An 18,507-nucleotide genomic window follows, 5' to 3' on the forward strand; every position below is an offset into this window, starting at 1 on the left:
AGGAAAGTAGAGAGATGAGACCAGAGAGCAGGCATTCCAGTCTCCCAGCATCACTGCAGCTTATTATATTGCTGTGTCACTTCAGTGTATGTCTTGTATATGTAACATTATTATTCTAATTTCCTATTGTGCCAACTATTTCCTGAGTGGAGCTTTTCTTTTTGTCTCATCTGAAGATGTTACAGGATGTCACAACAGCTGGTTGTGCAAATGACTGGCAAATCTGCCTTCCTTTCTTCCACTCAAACGCCTTAAAGCATAATAATTTATGTGGCTCCTCTGAAGGCGTATGCGTTACCACCACATGTAGGTGGGTACACTTCATGCATCTTCCCATGGTAGGAAGATAAGGAAGTCCTTGGGGTGTTGCAGTGACAGTGGGAGAAAAAATGATGGATGCCCATAGGACTGTTTCTGCTTCTGTTCCAAAGCTGTACAAGTTCTGATTACTAAATTGTCAGGGAACTGACATCAGAGGAAAGGGAGGTGGTAGGGCTCCCAGAGACTGGGAGAGAGTCAGCAGCTAAAGCAGGGACAAGGAGGGGGAGCGAGGGGTCTCTGGAGGAGGATCTCAGTAATGCTGAGAGAGACGCAGCAGCCCAGGCAGGAAACAGCAGGGGAGAGAAAGGGGTGAGAGACACTTCCAGCGAAAATAGCGGGGAGGTGTCAGAAGCAACTGCAGGGAGACCCATGCTTCGCTGGAAGCTGCCACGTCGTGAGTCCAGGAGACGCGTTTCCGTTAAGGAACTTCTTTGCTGGAAGCGCTTCCGCAGGCAGCCACTGTCAGACTCTACTAGTGACTAGAGCAGACATGTCTGAGGAGCTCTGTCACACACAGAGGTTTGTGGGGCCGCACAAACTCTGAAGGGGCACAATTTTAAGCACAAGCAGCTAATCATCCCCTGACAGCAGTCTGACAGTCTCTGTACGCTGCCTGTGCAGGAGAAAGCATCATGAGCAACCCAGCCGGAACCGGAGAGGCAGGGGTTGGAGCTGGTCCAAGCTTGGAAGAAAGGTATCAAGCTCTGGAGGTCCAACTTGCGCTGCAGACGGCGAGGCTCGAGGAGAGAAGGGCTCAGGATGCTGACAAAAAGGGGAGAACCACTCAGTTCCCCAGAAAGGTACCAGGATTGGTGCAGAAGTTTGGGGGGGACCCCAAGGATTACCATGCCTTTAGGACTGAGATGCAATATGCCCTGAATGTGCAGTTTGATGAGTTCCCTGATGAGGAATCGCGAGTTGCTTTCGTAATTGGGCATCTTGAGAAGGGGGCGCGGGACTGGGTTCGACCCCTGATGGCAACGCACAACGATATCCTAAAGGACACTATGAAATTCTTTCGTGCAATGGATATCATGTTTTCCAGCGATATTGAGGAAGGGGTGGTGCGCAGACAGCTAATGGCTTGCAAGCAGGGAAGCAGATCTGTCCGTGAGTACTGGACTGAATTTACCATGCTGATTCACAGATTGGGGTGGGATTTATCGGCAGCACCCATTCAGATGCTATTTGAAGAAGGTCTTTCTTCAGCTGTGAAAGACGAGCTGGCCAGGAGCCCCAGGGCGGTGTCTATGGATCAGCTGACCAAATCTGCGCTGACCATTGGAGCGCGCCAGGAGGCAAGAGCCTTGGAGAGGCGGGAAGGGAGAGGGGAACGTTGGAAGGAGTTACGCATTCCAGACATTCCTGAGCCAGCTTTCCCGCCGGCAGAGCCGATGGAAATCGGAACAGCCCGCGCGCGCGCAGTTTCAAAGCCCAGTGAGGGGGCGAAGAAGGAGGGAAAGGGAGCCCGGAAATGCTATCTCTGCCAACAGCCAGGCCACTTTGCCAGAGTCTGCCCCCAGAGGAAGGAATGGCAAGGGATGGTGGGAGCAGTTGAGGGGGAAGAGCAGGGAGAAACGGAGCAGGTAAAAGCCAACGCCTGGTTGCCAACGTCAGGGCACTGCAGCCAGGCCAAAGAGCAGTGAAAGTGCCCGTGCCAGAAGCTCCTCGACCTGCTCTAGTGATTGAAGTGTCGCTAGAGCTGCAAAATGGACACCCCCTAAAAATAAAGGCGCTGTTGGACTCAGGCAGCTCCTGCAATTTTATGAGCAAGGAGTTTGCTGCTGAACATCAGATACAGACTATCCCTTTAAGCAACCCCCTGCAGGTGACCACGATCGATGGCAGGGAACTGTTGGGAGGAGGAGTTAGCTTGCAGACCGTCCCAATGATAATGAGGGTGGCAAGGCACACAGAACTGATAGCGTTTAATGTGGCCACCTTGGGAGGCGCTCCCATTATTTTGGGAATGAGCTGGCTAGCCTTACATGATCCGCTGGTGGGCTGGCATCAAAGAGTGGTTTCCTTCGGTTCAGCACATTGCTTAGAACACTGCAGGGGGGAAAAGGGGTCAGCAGGGGCCCAAGCCACCCTAGCAGGGACTGAAGTAATGGGGAAGGGGAAGGTGCCACCACAGTATGCTGATCTCAGCGACGTGTTCAGCGAGAAGGAAGCTGACCAACTACCCCCGCATAGGCCCTTTGATTGCCAGATCAATTTACTCCCTGGAGCACAGCTTCCTGTAGGCAAGTTGTATGCCATGTCAGACAGGGAAATGCAGGAGTTGCGAGCGTTCATTGACAAGAACCTGAAGAGAGGCTTCATCAGAGAGTCCAAGGCAGCGGGGGGTAGCCCAGTGTTTTTTGTGGATAAAAAAAACACGGACAAGCCGAGGCTGGTATGTGACTTTCGGCGCCTAAATGCAGTGACAGAGCCGGCGGCTTTTCCTATGCCCAGGATTGATGATATTTTGACCAGGGTGCGAAAAGGAAAGATTTTTACAAAGCTGGACCTAAGGGGGGCGTACAACCTGATACGTATAAGGAAAGGGGATGAATGGAAGACCACCATGTTCACCCCTTTGGGGGCATTTGAATACCTCGTTATGCCTTTTGGATTACAAACAGGCTCCGCGTGTTTTCAAGCCTTCATGAACCACGTACTGGGGCCTTTGCTCTACAAGAATTGCGTGGCCTTCTTAGATGACGTGTTGGTGTATTCGGAGAATGAGGAGCAACATGTGAGAGACGTCAGAGAAGTGTTGAGCAGGCTGCAAGCCAACAGACTGTGGGTGAAACTGGAGAAGTGTCAGTTTCATACCAAGGAGGTGGAATTCCTGGGGTACTGCTTGTCAGACAAGGGGTTGGCCATGGACCCCGGCAAGGTTCAAGCGGTGCTGGAATGGAAAACACCCAAGACCAAGAAGGATGTGCAGAGGTTCCTAGGGTTTGGAAACTTTTATCGTAAGTTCATCCGAAACTTCGCCCACCTGACGGCGCCCATCACGGACTGTCTCAGCAGTAAAAAGAAGTTTGTGTGGACGGGGGAGGCGGAGCGAGCGTTTGAGGAACTGAAAAGGGCTTTCGCCTCTGATGAACAACTTCTACATGTGGATTTACAAAAAAAGCTGAGGGTCGAAACAGACGCTTCTGACAGAGCCATAGGGGCGGTGCTTCTTCTGCAGCCGGGGAAGGAGGGGTCAGAGTGGCGACCGTGTGCCTTCTTTTCGCGAAAGCTGAACAAATCTGAGAGGAACTACACGGTGTACGACCGGGAACTTCTTGCGATTCATGAGGCCTTCCGGAGATGGAGGCACCTGCTAATTGGTGCACAACAGAAGGTGCAAGTGTGCACGGACCATAAGAATCTAGAGTATTGGAGAACTGCGCGAGTGCTCAACCAACGGCAGTTGAGATGGGCCCAGGAGTTCTCCAAATTTAACTTTGAGATTTGTTACGTACCAGGCCCGGAGAACGTTAGGGCGGACGCTCTCTCACGCAAACCTGAATATTTGGAGGGAGAGGGTGCACCCGAAGAGACCCATGTCATTCCCGAGGACCGCTGGGTGTGTGGGGCGGCATTGGTGGGGCAAAGGGAACTGGTAGAGGGAACGGTGCAGGATGAATACGCCCAGGACAAACTCAGGGGTCTCAGGAGGGAGGGAGACAAACCCGGGGGTTTTGAGGAGAGAGATGGGGCGTTGTACTACAAGGGAGCGTTATACATACCTGAAGGGGAATTGAGGGAAAAGGTACTCAAGCAACTGCACGATAGCCCCACAGCAGGGCATTTTGGGCAACACAAAACCATGTGGCTGGTTACCAGGGAATTCTGGTGGCCCAAGGTCAGGGAAGATGTGCGGGAATATGTGAGAGGGTGTGACCGATGCCAACGAGCCAAGGGGGAGAGGCGGGCACCGGCAGGTTTATTAGAACCACTACCCACGCCGGAAAGGCCATGGGAGGCAGTGGCAATAGATTTCATGACTGATCTGCCCAGGTCCAAAGGGAAAACAGCCATCATGGTTGTGGTAGACCTGTTAACCAAGATGGCCCACTTTATAGCCTGCTCACATGCGGTCACAGCGGAAGAAACCGCTAAATTGTTTGTGGAAAATGTGTTTAGGCTGCATGGCGCCCCCTTGAGGGTGGTTTCTGACCGAGGGAAACAATTTACTTCCAGGTTCTGGAGGAAGCTCATGAGCTTATTGCATGTAGAGGTGAATTTCTCTACTGCCCGTCATCCAGAAACCAACGGGCAGGCGGAAAGAGCTAATGGTGTCCTCCAGCAATATTTGAGGTGTTATGTGAATGACAGAGAGAATGATTGGGTGGAGAAGCTGGCGTTGGCAGAATTTGCCTACAACAATGCAGAGAACGTGTCCACGGGGATGAGCCCTTTTTTGGCTAATCACGGGTGTCATCCCCGAGCCTTCCCAGGGGGGGAAGGGGAGAACTGGAGCGTTCCAGCCGCAGAACAGTTCGTTGAAGAAATGGAAGCGATCCATCGCCAGCTCCAACTTAATTTAAACAGGGCGAAGGAGGAATATAAGAGGCAGGCAGACAAAACCAGAAGGGAAGGGGAAAGCATTAGGGTGGGGGACCAGGTGTGGCTGTCCACCCAAGGGTTACCATTTAAAGGAGGTTGTAAGAAGTTAAGACCCAAAAGACTGGGCCCATTTGAAGTCACGCAACAGGTCAACCCAGTGGCTTTCAGACTCCGGTTACCGAACCACATGAAGTTGCACCCAGTGTTCCACAGGTCGTTGCTGTCACCGTATATAGGGGACAGAGAGGGGAGGGTCAATAGGGGACCAGCTATGGAGGAAAAAGAACACAGCTACCATGTAGCGGAGATTCTCGATTCCAGGTGGAAGGGAGAGCAAGTAGAGTATTTGGTAATGTGGGAAGGGGAGCCGGAGTCGGAAAACACCTGGGTCAGGGCAGAGGATGTAGATGACGAGGTTTTGATTGAAACTTTTCATCAGAGATTCCCTCGTAAACCCCAGCCAGTGGCGAGGTTCCGGAGGGAATACTTCGCCACCACCGACGAAGAAGAAGAGTTGGAGGGGTTCTCTGATTCCGAGGTGGAGGAGGATTCAGCGAGTCGGAACGAAGACCGATGGAGGGAAATGTTCGAGACGTCTGAAGATGAAGAGGATTCTTTTCGGGGTTTCAGCTCCTCACCGCCCAGAGGAGAGAGTAGGGGCGGGGGAGAAGGGGGCCCTGGAGGGGAGGTGGATGTCAGGGAACTGACATCAGAGGAAAGGGAGGTGGTAGGGCTCCCAGAGACTGGGAGAGAGTCAGCAGCTAAAGCAGGGACAAGGAGGGGGAGCGAGGGGTCTCTGGAGGAGGATCTCAGTAATGCTGAGAGAGACGCAGCAGCCCAGGCAGGAAACAGCAGGGGAGAGAAAGGGGTGAGAGACACTTCCAGCGAAAATAGCGGGGAGGTGTCAGAAGCAACTGCAGGGAGACCCATGCTTCGCCGGAAGCTGCCACGTCGTGAGTCCAGGAGACGCGTTTCCGTTAAGGAACTTCTTTGCTGGAAGCGCTTCCGCAGGCAGCCACTGTCAGACTCTACTAGTGACTAGAGCAGACATGTCTGAGGAGCTCTGTCACACACAGAGGTTTGTGGGGCCGCACAAACTCTGAAGGGGCACAATTTTAAGCACAAGCAGCTAATCATCCCCTGACATAAATGAATTAGTTTCCCATCTGTGGTAGCTATTCCTGCAAACCATTTGGGGCAGGGTATATTATTAATCTATTTAAAATTATTTATATCCTCTTCCCCAAAAGGTATCAGAGCAGTGCAGAAGAACACTATGAAATATTAATGGAAGAAAGAAAACTGTAAAATTCTCAGCAGTCCAAATAGCTAGGAGGGCATAAAAAGCATGGTTACTCAGAAGTTTTAAATTGCCCTCCTAGGGAGAAGCAGCGAAGGAATTTATTTAGTTATTTATTTAGCAAGATTTATAGGCCACTTTTTAATATATATATAGGGGGGAAATCCTCTAAGCAGTTTAGAGAAAAACCTACAAAATATTCATTTTAAAAATAGTTTTTAAAAATAAAAACAGATTTTAGAACAGTAGACAATATAAAATACAGGCAAAATTGGCATTTTTGAAAACAAGTATACAGAATGGAATTCCAGGTCTTGGTAGGATTGCCTGAACAAGAATTGTTTGAACAGGCATCAAAAACAGAGCAAGAGTCAGCATGGAAGCCCTTCTGCAGGAATAGGGAACCCATGACCCTTCAGATGTTGCTGGACTGCAGCTCCCATCATCCCTGACAATTGGCCTTGCCTGCTGGAGCTGATGGAGTTTGGAGTCCCAACCTATCCCTACCCTGCCGTATGTGTATCTTATATCCTACACCAGCCTTCCTCAACCTTGTGTCATCCAGCTGTTGTTGGACAGCAGCTCCCATCATCCCCAGCCAATATGGCCAATGGTTAAGAATGATGCGGGTTGTAGTCACCAGGACAGCAGCTGCGGGAGGTTGTTACACAGTGCTCTTCTTCAGTGATGCGTTATGTCAGGATGCTTAATTCCAACATTACTGAATTCTAGCAGCTTGCTACTGTTTTTCAGTTCTTGTATATATGCATTCCTCACTTTCCTATCAACACCGGAAACTGGACCATACTCATTCACGCATGTGTGTTTGAGCACCAACCAACCAGAAGTGTGTTTGTTGACAGCACACATATAAAGTTCCTCCTGTATCCTTACAGAGAATGTTAGCAATTAAATTAGTTCACGTAACATTCTCAGATTGTTTGCTATTCTCACAATGCAATAGACCAGGAGGGGATAGCTCAGGGCCACATTCCTTTGTAGGCAACATTTTTTGGGGGTGGGGGTGGGGTTCATGCCAGTATAGGTGGAGCCATAGGCAAAAGTTGGGCAGAGCAATGGATGTGACTCTTACCTTTGTACAGTAGGCTACATTCCAACCAGGCAAAAGCCCATGCAGGGAAGTAAGCAAAACACATTACCAAGGCACTTGAGAAGGGTATGTGGCAAGAACAGTGAAGACTGCAGCCTGGGCCCAGGGTGTGTTCTAAGGGTTGGACAGAAAGGCCTTGAGAGTTCTGCATTTGGCCTCCAGGCCTCAGGTACCCCATCTCTGCAACAGACCAACTCTGCCAGACCAAATCCTGCAGACAATCATCTACTATGTGAAAGAATGGATGTAATTTAGCCAAGGGGTTCAGAAGAAGGATCCCTTTTCTTACTTTTCTCTGTAACATGGCATTATATAGATTAGTAGCCATGTTGGAAGGAAACCTTTTACTCTACTAGTTAGCTACAAAAGATTTATTACCTTGCCCCTGTGATTTTAGCCTGTGCATTATCAGATCTGCAGTGTGTAGTTTTCAATCTGTGGCAACAATCACTTTTAGATTCCGAGACAATCTCTTGATAATGTGAAATGCATTAACTGAACTTTAAATGCGTACATGGCTCTACTATTGGAAGGTTTTTAAAGATCAAGCAAGGGCAAGCTATTATTGCTTGCCTTGGCCCGATACAATAGGATGAAGATTATCTTTAGACCAGCTACAATAGCTACATAATTGTGCCATAATTATGGGAAGGCTTTGGTGTTTGACTTTTTATAATGCCTAGTAATCCAAAAAGAACATCCTGTGAATGTATTACATTTGCTCTCTGTGTTGCACTTAAAAAACTGTTCTTGCAGAGAGAAGAGCCTTGCAACGTGTTATAGTTAATAAGTTTTCCCTGCTGTCAAAAGTAATAATATTAATGTGCCATTCTGAGTTAAATTAATTGTGCTTTGCACAGTGGCTTGCATAAACGTGAATGACATGTAGAAATGTGATCGGGCAGGGTCTTGGAAGAAGCCAAGTGGTGGAATGGAATAAGATGCAATCATTAAAGCATAGTGAATGACTGGATATAAAATTGCATCTATTTGGTAGAGGATGTGTGGGGGAGATTAAAAAATATATACCCTGTTATTCTTTTGCAGTGCGAGCTCAAGTTCCTTATTCGCTTATTTTTTTTACCTATTTAGAAATAAGTTTTCCGTTACTTAGGAGATAAATATATTTAGCTCCTCATTTAAGCCATAGGCAATCTAATTTCCAAATCTTGGCCTCCTGTTTGGACGTGAAAGTGCAGCTTCATTCACAAAAGGTACTTGAGATGGAAACTTAAGTACCTTTCACCTTAGTTTCTGCAAGAGGCAGCTGATTGTAATTACTTTGAAACTGTTGGCCTTGAAGTGGCATGTTCAGTCCATAATGATGGCATTCACGCCCCCATTAATCTTTTTTTGTTTTTCTCTTTGACAGAAGCGCTTTCTAGAAATGGTTAAAATATCGTTATAAATACTAGAAGGACAAGGCTAGTAAACGATGACTCACACAGAGTATTATGGTCAGAATGATCAATCTACTCTCTGTAGGAGGTTAATTGGCACAATTCGTGTGAATAAAGTCAGCTGCCACAGTTGCCTGGCCCCCTCACGGTCTGACTGATGTTTGAGCAACTTTGGATCCTCAGTAGTTGTCTTGATGACACTGACACAAATGTGATGAGGAATGACCAGTTTATCATGAAAAGGAATAGATATTTCCTTGAAAAAGTGATAGCCACGGTTATAAAATTGGTCATGATCCATTGACTGCATTCCTGTTAAGATTCAGTAGAATGACACTTGCATAAACGGTCACTGGATAATATAGTTATTTTTAAGATTCTCCCCCTCCTGCATATGTACAGAATACATACATGATATGGTATTTTGATTTAGAAACATGAATAGTGATAATGATCTTGAATTAGCTACCCTACAGTTACTGGAGTAATCCACTAGTCTTTGTGCCAGGACCGTAATTAATGAGCCAAGTAGTCATAATTCCTTTACAGAAGCATTAATGGATCTTTATCATCATTATGCCCTTATGTTACATTCCAGAAGTAAATAAACTTCTTCAATCTGTCATAGAAAGAATAATTTTCTTGTCTTCTTTCTCTGAGTCCTACTAAATTTGTAACCATGGCATTTTAGAAATTTGCCAGCTATGTACTTCTCCATAATCTATGGATGGCACATTTAAAGGTTTAAATAGAGTCAGGATTCTATTTTGGTTTCCATAATTTAATTAGCAGCCATTTCCACATCTCTTTTTCTGACATAATCTCCCCCAATAACCAAGATGTATTACTGACGTGATCCGTAGGGAAAGGGTATCCTAAATTATCTTTGTTGGTTGTCTCAAGAACTTAGGCATTATCTTATCATCTCTCCATCAGTGCCTGAAACCTGCTCTTGACTACCCGCATTTCCAAAAATGATCAGATTTAATAGCAGGTCTTTATTGGACCAAAATTCCATCTGTTCATCCGTTTATAATTACTTTCTTTGAAGCTGGTAGAAATAGAATGTTCAGGTCCATTTTTATAAAACGTTGGCAGTTGTTTTATGGTCTGTAACCATAGAAAGAAAGAAAAAGGTTCCATTCTCTAACAGAGTGCAACTCCAGAAAAACTAAGTTAAGATAAAACACTCAATTGTAGGTTATACAAACAATTTTTTTAAAAAAAAAATCCATACATACTATAAATATTAAGAATGCAACTCCTATTTCCTGCTTATGTTCCAAATTTCAGTTAAAAGTGAGTGTTCCTTAAGTGAATCAACCAGATATGTTTCAACATAAAGTCATTAGTGGCCAAACACTGTGTGTGTGTGTGTGTGTGTGTGTGTGTGTGTGTGTGTGTGTAAGAGAGCAAGAGAGAGAGAGAGAGAGAGAGAGAGAGAGAGATCTTTTTTAAAAAAAATAATATTATAAACCTTGTCACTTTACCATTGGTTTCAGTATAAAAGCTTTGTAACTGGAGTAGGTATAAAACTTGTTCAAATGCAAGATATTTAATTCCTGCACACAGTGCTTTTTTTCTTTAAAAAATGTTTAAGGGTACTCTCACTTTGACTCAAGAAAATCACCATTTTATAGTTCAAATTGGGAAAAATAAATACAGTAAATGGACAAAAGTACAAAGATTCACAAAATGTTTAGGGGTATGTGTACGTCTGCGTGTCCCCCCTCCCCCACAAAAAAGCACTGCCTGCACAAGAAATGAAAAGACAAATCCTTGGAATTATAAAAATGTATACAAAGAGCAAAACAAATTATACAAAGGCAAACTTGTTCAATCTTACCCTCTTAGTTTCTATTTCCAGTACAGCTATCCAAGCAAGGATAATTATTTTCAAGAACCATTAAGAAGTAGCACAACTGCATGTGCCTGTCTCCTATAGTCTGCCTACTATACAACAAACTTTAGCAGCAACCATAGCAGCTGCTTTATCCATTATTACCAATTAGTTCAATTTTCTGCTTGTTAGACCAGACAGATGCTGTGTATAATACAAACTATAACAACTCCTTTGGGTCGTTTTCAGACCTGTTAGTACAGTGGTGCCCCGCAAGACGAATGCCTCGCAAGACGGAAAACTCGCTAGACGAAAGAGTTTTCCGTTTTGGAGGTGCTTCGCAAAACGAATTTCCTATGGGCTTGCTTCGCAAGACGACAATGTCTTGCGAGTTCCTGCTGGTTTTTTCCCTCCCCCCCTTTTTCTAAGCCGCTAATCCGCTTATCAGCTGATCCGATCAGCAGATAAGCCGCTAAAAGCCGCTAATAGCGCTAATCCGCTAATCCGTCAATGGTCTTGCTTCGCAAGACGAAAAAACCACTAGACGAAGAGAATCACAGAACGGATTCTTTTCGTCTTGCGAGGCACCACTGTAGTATGAATCTACGTAAGGACAGTGCAATTCCATACATGCCTACTCAGAAGTAAGTGTCATTGTTTTCAGTGGCACTTACTCCCAGATAGAGATGCATGCACCTGTGAATCTCAGTCTCTTTATTTAACTTTGTTTTGCTCCTTTTCCACATCCATTTGCAATTATTATTACTTTCAAAATTCTGCATAGCCGTAACCATTTTCATGCATGTCTCCATTTTTGGCTGTAATTTTGCTTTATATACAATTTTTGCAAGCAGTTGTACGTTATTTTCACATATACATGCATTTTGTGTTCAATTCTCTCTAATACACACATTTTTGTGCATTTGCTTTGGCTAGAGAATTGCATAGAGGGGATTTTTAGTGTGAATTTCAAAAGTAAGCTGCATTTCTGTTTCTGTATTGGTTCGGACAATCCATATTAGGTGTTTTCACATCAAAATGTGGATTGAATGGCATTCATCCCACCTATCCTTAGGTAAGTATGCCAAAGTTTAAAGCCCAGGGGAGGGCTTCTTCTAGACTCTTCAATAATAAATATAGTTTGTGAAACTATATAAGGAAACTTACTATTTGGGGACATGCTCGTCTCATTCACCCGAAACAGAGTTCGTTTTTTAACAATAACAGTATTTAACAGAGCAATCCAAAGTGTGTGGGTGAGGGACAATCGCCAGCATGGTGAAAGGTGTGCGTGTATGAATGGGTGTATCTCCATTTTTTTCTCTTTTTTCGGGGGGGGGGTATTTCTGCTCTCTCCCCGCCCCCAGATACAGGGGCATGCCACAAAGGAAATGGGCAGGCCTTGGTTCTTTGGGATCCAAAACATTCCTCAGTCCATATTTTGTGCTTGCCTCTGTGGACAGAACTCGTCCACTTCCCATAGACCTCTCTTGCTCTCCACCAGTCAAGAGGGACACCCACCAAAAAAACTTATCCTCTCCCAGAGACCGAAGGATTACATTCTTCTTCATCATCATAGTCGCCTTTTGTTTTGTTTTGTTTAAGCATATAGAATATTCAAGTGTACATTTCCTAGAGATAGTCGAATACTGCAAGATATCAACCTCTTTTCATTAAGCTTTGCTCAATACATCACTAGGACGGACATCACTAGGAAGTGAGGGGGGTTTTGTTTTTTATTTCAAGTTAAGCCGCTTGGAGCCTTTTTCACTTTTTTTTTTTTTTGAGCAGGACAGTTTCTGGCTCAGTGATGCTTTAAATTATCCTTTATTGTAAAGCAGGAAGTGGTGCTTATGCTGCCGATTAAAGCTTTGAACTCATTTTGGTTCTGTTCAGTGGCGGCAGCATTGTGCGTAAGGAAATTATCAAGCTGCTTGAGCAGAAGGAGCCTTCTGATTGGCAACTGAATGCTCAGAGAGAAGAGGTTAACCTCTACGAACCTCACAGTTGGACGGCTCTAACGCTAGCCGAAAGTTTCCATCCAATGATCAGAGCAATGGCTGAAATTAATTATTTATACATTAAAAAGTTGAAAGCTAAACCTAATGACAATAAAGCACCTCTGTGAGATAATCACCTCAGCAGAGGCACTTCACTGTACCTCTTAGCCTGGCAGGGATTTGCAATTATCTTACAAAACTACACCTCTAGCTAGGGTTTTCTTTTCTTTTCTTTTTAAGTACAGCATGTCACATGCTAGCACTCAAAATTGGAAGATATAAACGCATCCCAGAGGAACATCTTTGAAATTCTGGATGTATTTGTGGAAGACGTAGGACAGGTTTCTACTAATATCTGCTTATCTATCAATGGATGGATGGATGGATCAATAGATGATAGATATTGTGTACTTCAGTATGTGTGGGCTTTTCAAAGAGCATGGGAGCTTTGCCTTTGACTTGAAAAGGGTTGCAAGCTGTGGCCTGCAGATAGCTTACTGGTGCTTTGTAGTGTGAACTCAGACCTTCTTTGAAGCTAGCTGATAAAATACAGTAGAACTGAGTGAAACGTACATTGAGTGCTCCAGATACTGGGTTGGAATTGTGCCCTAAAGGACGCTGTATGCAAGACAGTAAAGTGGTTGCCCAGATGATGGATATTAGAATGCCATAACTAAGGAAAGCAGAGAGAATTACGGTAATATGGAAGTGTGGGGTGCTGGAGGTACACTAAAGGATATGCATTATCATTATGACTGCCAAAAGATTGCTCATTTCAGCTGATAATCTTAACCTGGTTACTATGAACCAAGATTGTCTTAATAACCAAATCCTGCTTTATAGCAAAGTCTGGCTAGTACTATTAATTGTTATTAAGGTTAAGATCGGTGTTGAAGTAAAACTAAGGTATCACCTTAGGGGCTTCTGGGAGTTCCCTCACTGTGAGAAGTGAAGCTACAGGGAACCAGGCAGAGGGCCTTCTCGGTAGTGGCACCCACCCTGTGAAACACCCTCCCATTAAATGTCAAGGAGATATGCAATTCTATAACCTTCAGAAGACACATGAAGGCAGCCCTGTATCAGGAAAGTTTTGAAACTTGACATTTTATTATGTTTTTATATGTGTTGAAAGCTACCCAGAGTGGCTGGGGCAACCCAGTCCGATGGTTGGGGTACAACTATTATTATTATTATTATTATTATTATTATTTGGGTGTGTGGTGAAAATGGCATGGCAGAAGGAAGGTGCTATTTGAGGGTGCATATGTGGAACCAGCTTGTAAACCCTTAACTATGGTTAAGAAATTGGGGGTATTTATGTTTACACAGGCTCCTTGATGTTGATAGTCTTCCCTGCGAATGAAAGGCTTTCTTCAAAGTTTATTATCATATCCCTCAAAATAACTGTGGAATTAAACTGAACACCATAAGGAGAGCTGCCTGTCAAATAAGATCTGGGAAGCCTGAAATGCCTAATTAGAGTGTTTAGCGAAGCCTGATTCTCCAGTTAGCATTGTGCATAGATCTTAGAAGACAGCCAGCCTAATATTCTTAATGATCATTACTGAACAGCATGTGTTCCTCTGCTTACATTCTCCTTGTATCTTCAAGCTTGGCTATATTCATCTTTGCATTTAATACAAAGCTTCTGTAATTTGTAATTGCAGCTCAACCTTTCTATGTGCTACGGAGCTGCACTATTTTTAGGAAGGCCTTTACCAATACAGCACCACTGATTGTAGCTACAGGGTCTTCTGTGAAACGTTGTTGAGTTCTGAACAAAACTAAGCACTTCCAACCATTGATGACATCTTGTAGATACCATTGTGTCTCTTCCAGAAACACTTGTGCTGCCTGCTTAATATATGAAAGGCAAAATGCCTCTTGCAAATAGTCTGTTTTATCACAATGCATTATGAGAATGAGCACAGTCCGCTGTTTTTCTGACAGCAAAACTAATAGTGTTCAGACTGCTCTCACACCCCACAGCTAATCCAGTATCCGTGCTGAAGGGCTATCTAATAATTTTCAGCAGCAAACTGTGAACTAACATTACGGGCACAATTTGGGAAAGTACAAATTTGAAATGCATCGTAATACCTCCTGCCATTTTGAAAGCTAACATCTGTCCTTTTCTGCAAGAAATTGCCATGGAATTTACCGTATATGTGTGCATGCTGTAATGTTGACCAGGTTGGTTGCCACCAAACCTTTGGCTCCTAGCTGTCTTCACCAGCTGAGGAGGTAACTTTCCATCTGCAGCAAAATCCAGTCTACAATTCAGCAATAGAAGCAACACCTGGCTTCAATTAGTGCTCCCAGAAAAGGAGAAAACTGCATTTGTGGACCAATCCCAAAGGGGAGAGAACAAAAGAGATTGTCTTTTTGGGGTCAGTCCAAGAGTGAAGGAACCACCCTTATTTGTTATTGTATTCCCCTCCCCCCCGTGATGTCTGTTGGATTTTAATTTTTTTTAATGTTATTTATTAAATTTTTATACCACCTTTCATCAAGAGATCGCAGGGCAGTTCACATAATATAATACAAGATCAAACACAAGTAAATGATTAAACCGAAACATGCTGAGAAATATGTTTTAGGACCACCCTGTTCCTGTGTCTGTAATGTGTTTAGCTGTTTCTAATGCTGAGTTTTAAATAGTAGTAACCTGGGATCTGCTGGTGAAGGGTAGGGAAGAATAAGACTGTTTGCAACTCTAAAGGAGCCTAACTGTTTAAAATGATTAAAAAGTGGGTGAAGAAAAACTAGTTAGGAATGTCAAACACTCATGTATGGCTTTAAAAAAAAATACACCATGATATTATTGAGCTACATGAAAAACTATGCAAATGGCCTGAACATTAGCAAGCCTGTGTGCCATCACAATTTATGGGATCCAGTCTTAGGTTAAAGAATTCAATCTCCTTGTTAATAGGACCGAATGTCCTCAGCATTGTGTCCATTGAGTTAAAAGATACCTGTGAAAGGCCTGGTGTCAAACTTCGGCACAGAACTTTGTTACTGGAGCCAATTCACATGTTACATTCTAGGGGGTTGAGGTTGCTTGCATATGTGAGTCATTCCATATTTTTCATAAGCAGGCAAAAGGTAATGTATAAATTGGCTCCTTGCTATTTCTTAGCAAGTAAAATCTTGGGCTCCTTTCTCTGGCTGTTAAATAGCTTGACAAGAAATAGTTGAAACTGAATATTAAAAGCTGTGGTTTAAAACAATGTTCCTGGCGTAAACTTTTTAAAAGGGTATATAAATGACAGTTCTCCTTGCTCCTTCTTGCAGCAAGAGAAGCTAGGTGACATCTGCTTCTCCCTCCGCTATGTGCCTACTGCCGGCAAGCTGACTGTTGTCATCTTAGAAGCAAAGAATCTGAAGAAGATGGACGTGGGCGGCTTATCAGGTAAGCTGATGGCAGGAAGCATACCACAGCGGCTGTGCTAACATTGCTGTCCAGTAACAGTTTCTCACCATTAAAAAATGAAGATGGTTGCTCATATGCAGGCATTACATTTACATTGAGATGACTTCCAGATGACACGTTTGTTGCGCATTCATCCCGATTTGTTTGTGGGGAGGTCATATGATGCTGCATCAAGTCCAGGCTTTTCTGAAGCAGGTTTGTTGCACAGCAGCATTGGATCCACTAAACTCGGCGACCTGATTTTCCAGTACGCGAATGAATCTTACCCACAACATGCTGACAGTCTGGAAGTGGCCTCAGTAAAAGCAGGAGCTGCATCCATGCCGTGGTTTTGAATATTGGTGGCTATGCAGGTCACTTGTGTGCCTTTATTACCTATTCCCTCACCTATCCCTATCACAACTTACTATTTATAATGACTTGTTGTCAGTAATTATAACTAATGCAAATAAATTCTTGAGAGTCATTGCTGTGATGAACCCAGGGTTGTAGAAATGAAAAAAGCACAGCTATCTCTGCTTTTGCTGAACGAGTACATAGCTTTTTTCAGACATAATATTGTCCAAGCAGAAGCTGAATCTCTGCAAGATCCAGAATCTAAAGTGAGAATCATTTCCCCATGTTTCAGACACTGTGTACTTAACAGGTACACTTGACATTTGCTTCATGTGCAGAAATATAACACGGGAAGCTTAACTCACATAGAATTAACATGGTAAGGGGTGATTTGCATATCTCATGCTTGGGTGGCAGAGATGTACAGTATATGCCCAGAAATCACTTGCACTTTCCATAGCTGGGCATATTATTCATCTATCTATCTCTTTTTATATATAGGGAGAGCTAGCATTGAATAGTGCTAGTGTATTTGAGACAATCGTTTTTTCTGTGGCTTGTTGTGGAGCTTCAGGTTCTCTTTGTACTAACGTGGGAGTATATATACATATGGAGAAAGCAATTTTTAGATGCATTTTTGGTGAGATTCTGGAAATGCGAGTAGCTCCCGGTCTATTGGACTCCTTTCCTGTGGTCTCCAATTAAACTGCCCTGTGTGCTACCAATTAAACCCTTCCTTGCCTCCTCCTTTAATCAAGTCCCCTGTTATCCCAAAGTGACCTAGCAGAAAGTGACCACGGTATAATTGGAAAGGAGGAAATTCCTTCCATTAGTTGCTGAAGCAGAAGCACCGGCCAAACATGTGTAATTCTCCAGGTAAGTGCCTAAAGATGCTTTCAGATGTGACACAGGATCGGGGGATAGTGGAAGCATGTCTTTTTCCTGCTTCACAAGTCGGAACTTGCACATCCTCTGTGCTTTTTAAAAGAAACATATGTCATTGTATGGCAGGTGCACAAGTTACCAGTTTGGATATTAGAACAAAAGGACTCACTTCATATCTACCGCCTTCCCTAGTTGTACCCCTGAGTTGCTTTTCAAAGCTATCCTTACCCCCAGCTGCACATCAGTATCTTTTCAGAGATCACAAACTTTGTCTGAAAAAGTCCAATTCGGAGGTCATCTGAGTAGATACACATGAGGCAACTGCAATCTCTGAAATATTCATGGATATTACTTGGTGGGTGGAAGTAAGAATGGCAGAATTTGTCATCAGCCCAATAATTCTTCTCCCACTGCTATTTTTTCCCCTTTCCCCTTGAAACCAAAATTGCTTTTCACTTTTCCAGCAGAAAACATTGTACATCAGTGTGGAGGTGGGGGATTCAGTTCCCCACACAATTGGCAACACTTACTGTCACCAGAGGAGCCCATTATTGAGTGGGGGGAATGCAAAGTGCTGTTTATGCATGTAGAGGAGGTGGAATGTTTGAAAAGTTCCTCATTAAAAGGTAAAACAATGGAAAAATATGAGACTGTGAAAGTATGGTTGGAAATGGAACTGCCTTATCAAATAACCATAATTCTCTTGAATATCTATGAACAGCTGTGGTGGATGACACTTGCTCTGAAAAGTGTGTTCAAAATTAAAGGGTTCAGGAACTCAGACTAGACCAACTTTCATAAAATAATACACAGACTTTACTAAAACGGAACTCTACAGGAGTGATAAACTCCAAATAATTACACAGATTAAAATAGCTCAGAAGGTAACAAAACAACAAACACTAACTTATTCAGCTAATGAACATAAATACACTTAAATCTCAGTAGGCTGAGCAACAGAACAAGATGCTGTCAAAAGCCCAAATAGACGCTAACTTCGGCTTGGCTGGCTGGCTGCCGAGAGCTTCCACCAATACAGGATTTATGGGAACTTAGACCATGAGCATTCACCTCTTCTACCCAATTACCTTGTGACACCAGCCTTGAAGCCTTAACACTATACAGCGGTATGCAAGCTCATTATTTCTGAGGTTTTAACCCATTCTCATAAACCAGTCTTAAAGGGGCAATATCACCACAACAGCCCATCCTGCCACCCCATCATTCCCCCAACTCATATCAAATTCATCAAGCAGAAATGTTCAACCAGAGGCGTAGGAAGGGGGTGCAGCCCACCCCGGGTGTCATGACTGAGGGGGGTGACAAAATG

The 18,507-nt window shown here is 44.0% G+C and overlaps 1 protein-coding gene across 4 annotated transcripts in view; it reads left to right on the top strand.

The window, feature by feature from the left end:
• SYT1 (synaptotagmin 1) overlaps positions 1-18,507 on the top strand; it is a 344,728-nt gene that overhangs the window by 276,596 nt on the left and 49,625 nt on the right. For all 4 annotated transcript variants that reach the window (XM_082241026.1, XM_082241023.1, XM_082241025.1 and 1 more), the window contains exon 8: positions 15,818-15,935. In XM_082241026.1, coding sequence (XP_082097152.1) covers positions 15,818-15,935 — 118 coding nt within the window. The remainder of the gene's footprint in view (positions 1-15,817; positions 15,936-18,507) is intronic.

This window comes from Podarcis vaucheri (assembly GCF_965113315.1).
Source record: "Podarcis vaucheri genome assembly, chromosome: 10".
NCBI lineage: Eukaryota > Metazoa > Chordata > Lepidosauria > Squamata > Lacertidae > Podarcis > Podarcis vaucheri.